Source organism: Apaloderma vittatum, unplaced genomic scaffold, assembly GCF_000703405.1.
Source record: "Apaloderma vittatum isolate BGI_N311 unplaced genomic scaffold, ASM70340v1 scaffold7155, whole genome shotgun sequence".
NCBI classification, from domain to species: Eukaryota; Metazoa; Chordata; class Aves; order Trogoniformes; family Trogonidae; genus Apaloderma; species Apaloderma vittatum.
In genome coordinates this window covers 1-10,518 of record NW_009716417.1, presented here as the reverse complement: position 1 = coordinate 10,518, position 10,518 = coordinate 1, and the positions used below count along the sequence as shown (strand labels likewise).

The following is a 10,518-nucleotide window of genomic DNA, read 5'->3' as shown; positions in this document are numbered from 1 at the left end:
CTGAACATGAAAATACCCTTCAACTTCGAACGCTGTTGTAAATCTCTTCCATAACATGGCAAAAAAACCAAGAGAATCACACAAAGTGGACAACAATTTCACTTAAAGGATCTTTTTAAAAAATGATAAAAACAAATTTAAAAAATGACAAGTAAAAAAATTAAGTAACTACATTTTGATCGCTTCACAGTTCCCATTCAACTAAAGAAAAACTTTCTGACTTTTACCCTTCAAATATAAATAGAACAAAATACTCAGTCAAAAGGCTGCCAAAACCAAAACACCTTCATAATACTGACAATGTGTTTCAAATTTCAAAATACGAAGATTGTGATTTTTCCCAAGGTTTTGCTCTAGGTGTTCACTAGTATATGAAGCACAGAATTACTAAATTAAGTATTTTTATTTTAAGGACTAATAAGAGTTTTTGAAGAATTCTATACCACGTTTGTACTACTGGTGTCTAAACATTTATGTTGGAAAAGTTCAGTGTTAAACCAGAGTCATGTCAGCACTTTTCTGATAACTTTGATGTTTTCTAACACTATAAAAAATTATTTCCATCTTATTAACAATTACTAAGTCTGGCACATTAGCTACTTACCAAAAGTATCGAGGATATCTGTAATTAAAACAAATTTACTTGGATAGAACTGAATCACAGTTGTGTCTGAAAGAAGCTTAGAACACTAGAAGGAAAAAAACAAGGAAAAATTTTTAGAGGACAATACAAGTGTTTTTACTCCAGACAGGCTGGAAGAGAGAAGTATCTACAGATGGAAAGAACCAACACAAACAACTATGCAGTAGAAAGCACAAGAGCATCTAACATAACACATCGTGGTGCTCTTTCTATATTTCAGGTAACTCTTCATTCCCAGCAGAGCTAGTCACAGATCTGTTTTTGCTGCATCTACAATGCAGAATTTCAGCTGACTGCACAGATCTGTGCGTTTGTTCAGACAAGACAAATTCTCTCCCAGAAGCATAACAAGGCACTTTTTAAAACAACCTCTTCTAAGGACATTTTTCAGTTTCTCACCATCTCTCCAAACATCCATATTAAACACAAAACTTGATATGAACTAAACCAAGAAACAATTTTAAAAGTTTTGCTAATGAGCTTTTCAGCACATCTCTGTGGCTCACGTAAGCACTGTGAACATTTTGGAGAGAGGCCAGCTGGTCTGCAGCCAGCTCCAGGGAGGAATCTGTGACCACTCACCACTCACAGGTGCCCAACACGGGCACGGATGTTGGACTGCAATGAGGGCTGGTGCAAAGTCACATTTGAAAACATATTAGCCAACTGAGTTCTAGAATCAATCAATGCAAGTCCAGGTAGAAACCATTTATGAGATGAAGTCAGAACACACAGTGAAGAAAGAAGATATTTTAAAGATATTTAACTAAGTTATACGTTTTTTTCCAAGATGATGCAAAGACTGCAGATTAAACTGCAGTCAGAAGCTGCAGCACAAAGAATCAAGTCCCACCTGAAGAAAAGAGGCAAACGACTGACTGGGGAGAGAAAGCGCCTCCTCCCTTTGGCCATGAGCCAAACGTGGCCTTGGGCCACAAGCCTTCTGCGGTCTCTACTTGTGACTGACAAGTACCGTGACAGGCTGCGACCTCTGTGATCTCTGTCCCTTCTCGCTCCTTCATCAGCAGACAATTCTTTTATCTCAGTGGAATAAATAAAGTTCAAGTTTTCATTACATTCCAAACACCCAATTCAATATCCCACAAGATTGCTTTATTTAAACAAGAAAATCATAACGCTTGAACATACTTAAACAAAAGGGCACACTTAGTCTTTCCAGTTTATTCTTCAGGGAGGAACTTAAGAGTGCACCACAAGGAGCGCATTTACATCTACAACCAAAGCAGAATCCTCCCTACCGTGTGGTAAGTCAGTCACCTTCAAAGAAAGGTAATTCAGTAGTTGTTCAGGACCAACACACACCATGAACACGTACTTACCACTTTTCTTAGAGCTCACATAGATAATCAACTTACTTCAGCTTACTCTAAGCAGCTTAGCTTATTCCATCTTGACAACTAAAGTATCTTGTAAGAAGGCACTTGAGGAATTCACGTTATAAATTCAGACCCTGCCTTAATAAGCAGAACTCGTTCTGCACTTCAAGATCTGTAAGAGTCTGATACATCAGAGAATGAAGGCTTCATCCCCAATGACCAAATGAAAGATCTTGCGTAATTTTATTTGTTTTTAAATCAAGAGAATTCTGGCATTCAAATTAAAATCACTTTTCCAACCCAGTATATGTTTCTGAAAATAGCAACCAAAAAACTAACCAAACGTACTCCTCCTATTGCACACTAATCAGTATGTGATATTAATAGTCATAGGCTACGCACATAAATCACAGCCTGATGTCAAGAAAATCTCTTAGTTTTTTTAAGAAGATACAACAGCCTCAAAATTACATTATTGACTAGGAAGAATCACAAACAATCAAGTTCAGTCAGGTTTCTATCCTACCCTGCTCTACAAGTATAGAATTATTATTAGTTACTTACGGTCTCCTTTATGAAGGATTTTTGTATTCATGCTAACTACCCAAAACCTATTTCATCCTTACTCAATCTTTCAGTTAAGATGAGCATCTGCAGCACAAAATTCAAGTGCAAAGAGAACAATACATAGACAACACTTTGAGACAAACACAGGGAATTTCGCTATCACTTTCCTAAAAGCAAGCACTGAATCCCATCTTAGAAACCATATTATTTCAAAATCATTCATGACACCACCTATAAAAGAATGAAAGCACTCATGCCTAGCTTAATGCATGACTGAATGTCAAGCACTGCATGTATACGTGTATTAACGCACTGTAAATACAGCACATTGATGTTCTTTTTCTGCTCCGGACTTTTAAAATTGTATTCTCTTTCGCTAAGATATTCACACTTCACAATGTGATATATGAAAATTTTTTTAAGAATAGTCGCGATTTCATTGTATTGCAATAGGACCTCAGTCACTCTAGGTCACATATAATTTCCTGATCTCCCTTCATTTACGTTTCATTTTCTTTACTGTCTTTATTACAATTGAAGCTAAAATTACTGCAAACAGTTTCCACGAGAGTATCCAGTAAGAGAAAAAAAAAAAAAAAAGTCCTCACTTTATATAACCCTGCTTGACGACTATTAGCATTACATCAGTTTTACAGCTTTTAAGGATGTCATTATCTCCTCTGTCCTCTGATGCACTTTGCCTCTGGCCTTTTTTAAAGGCCAAGCCAAACAAAAGAGCATTAAATTTTCCTATTCCCCCCTTCCCCCTTCACAGCCCATCACCCTAAATGAGCAAGAGGAAGACTGAAGGGGTTTTTTTTAAAAAAAGAAAAAAGAAAAAAGAAAAAAAAGGATCCAGGCACTTAAAAACTGAAGCTGTTTTCCATACTTTGTTAAGGTCCTAAATCAGATCATTCAGTTGCCTTAGTAAGCGTGGACGAGGAAAACACTGACGTTCAAAAAGCCGTTCTGGTATTATTTGGAATGGAGTCAAGGGGGCAGAGGGGGAAGAGGATAGGAAATTATATGTCCTAGAAAGAGTTGACATCACTAGCTATTATTTCTTTTCTAATTATCGCTAAGCAGGTAAAATTCCCACATTTGTCAGCTGGCTGCTCTCTTTACTGAGAATTCCATCCCATGTACCCTAGTCAAAATCAATATATAACAACACTGTTTAAAATCCAACTGTTGTCAGAAGTCATAAAACTCAAAGAAATGGCTTTCAGTGAAGAACAGAAGAAAAAAGCAGAGAAATAATAGAAACACTTCTTTCCCCAAGAAAGAAATTCAACAAGCCTCTTTACCAACCTCACCAGTTCTGTACAGAGCAAAAATGTAAAGCTGACCTGGATGACTATTTTCAAAGCTTTTACTTTCTGATCCGAGGACCAAGCATCCTTCAAAGACTGGTTCAGTTCTTCAATCCGGTTCATGTAATCCTGCTGAGTCAGATTCAACAACTCTTTCTGTGACCCCTGGCAAGAAAACACAAATTTACTTAATAAAAGAGAGAGGGAAGGAAGGAAAGTGCCATCATTACGGAGATAAATCACCAGGGCCAGAACCCGGGAAACTCATTACAGAATTCCCTAATTTTCTCTTCTAAGGTTTGCAGCATCGGGATGGCAGGTGTCTGGCACAGGAGCACAGCACAACTGCTTTGGTTTGCAAGAGACACACATGCTGGTACCCAAAGGCGCCCATGAGACGCGAAACGCTGGGCTATCGCAGCGTGTTGTACTCGCGCTTCAGTGGAGACACTAACGCTGCACAGAAGCACAAGAGCACCCCCGGAGAAGCTGCATCAGAGAGAAACTCAGGAGTAGTTTTGAAGACTTTATCAAACTGCACTACAGACCAGACTTCATAATAGGAGAGTCTAGAAACAATCATCAGTAAAAACAACCACTGATTGAGAGATATAATGTGAGTGCGACTAGTTTCAGAGAAGGTTTATTTCCTTATGGTAAAGGGTACTTTATTTTTCTACTCAAAGAATCCAATCCTTACTTGTGACATGTAACTATCAGAAGTGTGCTGGCTCAGCTAAGAGACAGAGGTTTCAAAACAGTATTGTCTAAAACAACTCTAGAAATACCCCACGAATTGAGGTCTTAGGAAAGTAAGTTATGGAACACCTCGTCCTTGCACAGTAAAATGCTGCAGTTTGAGAATTAACTCAATGACTCAGTATTTTTATCAAGCACAGAAATGTAACTTTCATTAAGCTCGGATAGATAGCATGCAGCTTCTGCAACAGGGGTAAACAAAACTATCAGACACTAAGACTGTTAGGGTCCATGAAGTTTTATAGCAGCTGCAGATTGGTAAATCATCATTGGCACATCAGGTGAATTTTTCAGTCACAATTTCTAGCAATATAAAATTATGATTCTGCCCAAATTCTGTAACAGTAAGGACTGAAATTACTAGAGAAAGTATCTGTCTGTTTACATACTGCTTAAGGACATGCAGAATCAGGACTTTCTTACAAGGTTTCGTAAAAGATTTTTATTTCATTACTTTATTTCACTTTTTAAGTGGTGATTGGATCAGAAAACTTTCCCACCTCTTCCAGATCATCCAGTTCTTCTAACCTTGTCCTCACTTTTTCAGAAACTGCGGAGCCAGTAGTTGTAGCTTTTCCTGTAAAGAATTATAGGCTTTAACATTTCAACACTTGGACTTTTAAAGGAAACAAACCTGAAGGAGCACGATCAACTCAGACAACTAGTCAGCTTCCATGACAGTAGACACGTGGGGTGCTCCATTTGGTGGCTGTGCCTGAAGACACAGTTAAGTGTGTCTGGAGCTCGTTCACTTTGAACAGGGAATGACAAGTAAGAAAAACTCAATGTAAATGGATTTTCCTGCAATTTCTGCTGGTAAGGCAAGAACTGCCGGATAGAACCATAGGATAACTCAAGTTGGAAAAGCCCTATAGAAGTCTGTGTCCAACTCCCCTCCTCAAAGCAGGGGCAATTTTTAAACAGATTGCACAGGGTTATATCCAGTCAATTTAGTAAGATCTAGGGACAGAGATTTCACACCCTCTCTGGACATTATGTTGCAGTGTTTGGCCGTTCCCATTCCAAAAAGGTTTTGGTTTTTTTTTGCAGAAGCTGAAATGCTGCATGTTTACTCATACATAAAAATTCTGATTTACTATGCAATCAGCTATGACTACTTAGCCCGCATTTGCTTTGCTACAAAACATGATAAAATATTTAACGTTTGGTTGCTTTTTGAACATTCAGCATACAGCTGAAATCATTTCACTTCCACGTACAGACAGTAACTGAACCAGTTCCCAAGGGACTTGTTTGCTCTCCCTTCCAGCAAGAGGAAGAGTTGATAAACACAATCCTCAAAATATCCTCATTCACTTCAAATGAAAGAAAGTTTTAAACCACGGTGGAAGGCAGTGAATTCCACTTCCTTCCATAGCACATAATCACAATTCATTGACCTACAAGGCATACAAGACAAGGTGGTTGGGTGATTTGCTTTCAATCATTATTTTAAGTAAAAATCCAGCAGAAGTGTTACTCACACAAAAAAACCATGGGTCCAACCATATGTCAGAACAGGGGAAAGAGAAGAAACTGCATTTTAACTCTTCTTGACCACAAGCCTGTCACTGAAACTTACCTCAACCAAAATCCGTTACTATTAGATATAAAGGAACCGCTCACCTTTTTCAGATCCCATGTACAGATTCTGTGAAAAAAACAGAAAAAGCAGACTTTCAAAACACATGTATTCAGTTAGTATTCCAAGAATGTACAGGCTAATTACACTGCTAATTAAGCCTCTAACCATACAGAAGTAGACATAAGCACTGAGGTTATTTGTATTGTCACAAAAAGACAAGGTGATGGCTTCTAAGTATCAACAGACTTTGGTCTCAGCACCAAAACAATCATTTTAAGTGAGAGCTTGAGGCACAGTTTTCTATAATATTAAAATTGAATTTTAGAGGATGCACATTTACTCATTATATAATTACAGAACAAGAACATTCAAAATCTATTAAGGGTCTAATACACATAAATACATTTGGAGAAGCGGCCACTCACAATAGACAGCTTCTCTGTTGTTGTGTATCTAGCAAGAATTTCCCCACGTTTGCTCGACCATGGTTCAAAGTCACTTCCTACCGCTGAGCTGTCATCTTTATCCCGCTTCTTTCGTGTAGTATCCTATGAGGGGAGTAGGAGCGCAAATGTTAAATACACATCTGGAAAAAAAAGAGAAGGCTGATCAAGGTCAACTTAACATTTCAAGTGCTTATTGATCCAAAAAGTTAAAATAAAAAAATAGCCTATTTTTAAATAAATGTCAACACAAAAGAGGTAAATAAGAAAACACTACATTATTCTATTACTACAATATATTTTCTATTTGCATTAACCTCCAAATTGGTGAGACAAATATATTCTATCCACGGTGGCTTTATGGTTTTGTTTTGGGGTTGTTTTGTTGTTTTGGGGGGTTTTTTAGCTGAGATAACTGCCCTCCAGTGTTACCATGGCAGCAGTATTAGTCACAGGATCTGCAGCTGCTGCAAATAACGACAAGGGATCGGTGCCATCCAACACACTGCTCAGCGGATCCATCATAGAACTGGAAGAAGAAGAGGAGGTAGAAGAAGTACTTCCTTTCCGGTTCATCTTCTTGGTCTTGGATTCAGTAACCTGAAAGAAAAATTCAAAACTATTAAGCAAAAAGACTCTTTCTCCTCCCTATTTTCTTTAATAAATCGTCAAAATAGGTACTACATAAATTGTGCTGCTGCAAAGAAAGCAAGGACCCACCTACAAGAAATTCTTCAAAATACACATTAGCATTCAAATCAAAGCACCTTTTTCCCCTGAACCTGCAGGCACTCCGCACTAGCACTGCCATTTCTTTTTAATTCTTCCTTCCAATTCTGGGTCTGCAGAACTATAAGAACAACCCTTCTACACTTCTTTCTAGCATCCCTCCTCGATTTTATTGTTTTCCTCCCTCCAACCTCTTCCCTGCTGATTTCCTCTGCCAGTCTCACCTTTACTTTTCTTGTACAATACTCAAGCCTGAAACATCAAACCCATTCTTAAGGCCTCTGTCTTATCTCCCCACTGACCTTCCTGAGTAGAAGCTGCTGCCCATTTATCATTCATTAGCCTATGACTATCATCTCTTTGAAGCTGGATTTTTTTGTACATCCACTTCTTTAAAAGCCTCTTATACATTAAAGAAACAATTAATGTTTTAAAGCATACAGCTGACTGGAAGTTAACCCAAAACCAAATCTTACATCAGGCAATTACGCAGGTTATTTGTAATGCAACAATTTGCATTTTAAACGTATCCATTATTCAGCATTTAATGCAACCAAGAAAAGCCACAAGTTGAAACGCTATATTAGTCAGGAAGAGACTGTTTCTGACACATAACAGCACCAGTGAATTTCTGTGAAGGACAAACAACAGAATAAACCTTGATGTCTCTAAAATAACAGGCCAGCAGCACACAAAGCAACTTCACTAGTACCGTCACCAACTTCAAAGTATCTTTCATTTTAAAGGAGTTGAAGTAAGGAGAACACAATCAGCATTAATTCACATTCATTTTCCAAAAACATACAAAGAAACTCACTGTAATGGGTTTTAGGGGATGGTAATCACCAAAATCCAAGGGTACTGATTCCAGCTTGCACACTTCAGATTCTGAAACATAGTTTCTTGATCTCGCATGCCTTAAAAAGAAAGAGCAAAGGGAAAGTATATATGCACATAAATAATCACATAATTCAGAACAGAGAAACATATCCTAAGTCTATATAGATGCAGGCATATTTACAAAAAGAAATGCACGTTGAATAACAAGTCAATGCAAAGACCAAAACTGCCCTCTACTGAGATACAAAAAATAAAACCGAAGAAATTTTACTTTCAGCTATTCAACTGTATTCTGCCCCTACAGCTGGATTTGCTTCCTTTCCACTGGGCATCATAAGGGCAATTTAAACAAGGACTTGCATGTGTGACAGGCTGATGGAGATTATTGAATCCACCTTTTAAACTGATTAATCAGAGCGAAAGAAAAAGTTAAGTGTGAAAACACAGGGAAGAAATCAAAGTGATCATGCACAGATATAATGAGGGACCACACAGATTAACTTGTGCAGCTAGTTCGCTTTATGCATAACAAAAGTTGCCAAAAGTCAAACTGTAAGAAAAAAAAGCTATCAGTACTCATATGCTTGCATTGCAGACAAGTCCTTGTATAAAAGCCTTGCCTCTCCTATGAAAATTAAGTTTGCCAGTAAGTGAAAGAAATCACAAATATATACATATTCCAGGTTTTATTTACTATGATTTGATTTTATGAGTGAACTGTGAGGACTATGGCCTCCATCCTTAATTAAAAAAGACTTTTCTTTCATCCATATAAATACTAATTAGTATGTAGATGATTAATCAACAAAACACCCTTTTAAAACGAGCATCCAACAATGCTTACAAATAGCTAGCATTCTACCAAACTCTGCTTCATGACAGTATCCTCCATATTACAGAAAAACACACATCAAAACATTTGACCCTGGTTCATTATTTTGCCATGGCCACTTCTGCGTCAGTAGTACCAGACCTACTCATTAGCACCTTCTTGTTGCCGCATTATGTAAAAATCAGTTTGTCAGCATTGCTACCCCTCTGTTTTGTGGCTGTGGTCCTTAGTTTTTCATTATATTCCTAAATTCAGAAATTGCAGCCACTTTTATTCCTTTCAGTTTCTGCAAGGTCACTGGCCACAGAAATTCTGCTGAAATTTATGAAAGCGTTGGGTTGGAAGGGACCTTTACCCCCTGCAGTGAGCAGGGACATCTTCAACCAGGTCAGGCTGCCCAGAGCCCCACCAAGCCTGACCTTGACTGTGTCCAGGGATGGGACCTCCACCACCTCTCTGGGCAACCTGTGCCACTGTCTCACCACCCTCCTTGTAAAGAATTTGTTCCTAAGGCTTAATCCAAACCTACCCTGCTCTAGTTTACAGCCAATGCCCCTCATCCTGTTGCTACACGGTCTTGTGAGCAGCCTCTCCCCACCCTTCCTGCAGATCCCCTTCGGGTCCTGCGAGGCCACTGTAAGGTCTCCCTGGAGTCTTCTCCTCTCCAGGCTGAACAGCCCCAAATCCCTCAGCCTGTCCTCACAGCACAGGTGCTCCAGCCCTTCAATCGTTTTGTGGCCTCCTCTGGACCTGCTCCAGCAGGTCCATGTCCTTGCTGTGCTGAGGGCTCTGGAGCCAGGCAGGGCTCTCCATGCACAGTCTCAGCAGAGCCGAGCAGAGGGGCAGAATCGCCTCTCTCGACCTGCTGGCTGCACTTCTTCTGATGCAATTACTGCACCCAAGGTACGCAGCAACAGTTCCAACAGCCAACTAACGTGTTAGAGACATCTTACACACTTACCTTTCCTTAGCTACATAAATTCAAGTTTTAAAGTAATTTAAAGTGAGTTTACTTTAAAACGCATAGCTCTGACATTCTTACAAGATCTCAAGTGATTTCATTGACAACATAACTTCTGAATCCAAAAATTATTTGCACTTTTTATTACACACAGAAGTTTGCTCACACATTACTAACGCTAAAGAGTGAGAACGATGATTTTCAGTGTGACAATGTATATACCAGGAAAACTTCAGCAACCTAATGCTCTAATTGGCCCCAGCTGCTGCATCCTACTTTTCCTGACTCCACATTAGGTTTGGGATCTGGCTTCTCAGGACTGTAACACATCAGCCACGTCCAAACCTGGAAGTTTGATAGTGTCGCTGTGTTAGAAGAAAAATGGCCTCAGGAAAGCAAGTCTTTCAGCATCGGAAAACCAGCTCATTCATACCAAGTTTGGCGAAAAAATACCTACGAACATGTTTTGCTTTACCCTGTCAGAGAAATAGTGTCTACTTTATCCTTCC

At 38.9% G+C, this 10,518-nt stretch overlaps 1 protein-coding gene across 1 annotated transcript in view; it reads right to left on the bottom strand.

The window, feature by feature from the left end:
• The window catches only part of LOC104274008 (chromosome unknown open reading frame, human C16orf62), a 45,870-nt gene extending 37,584 nt beyond the window's left edge, over positions 1-8,286 (bottom strand). Inside the window, 7 exon segments of the mRNA XM_009869516.1 lie at positions 605-689; positions 3,897-4,025; positions 5,120-5,196; positions 6,246-6,270; positions 6,630-6,752; positions 7,080-7,247; positions 8,194-8,286. Of these exon segments, the coding sequence (XP_009867818.1) occupies positions 605-689; positions 3,897-4,025; positions 5,120-5,196; positions 6,246-6,270; positions 6,630-6,752; positions 7,080-7,223 (583 nt within the window). The 5' untranslated portion in view covers positions 7,224-7,247; positions 8,194-8,286.
• Between the last annotated feature and the right edge of the window lie 2,232 nt (positions 8,287-10,518).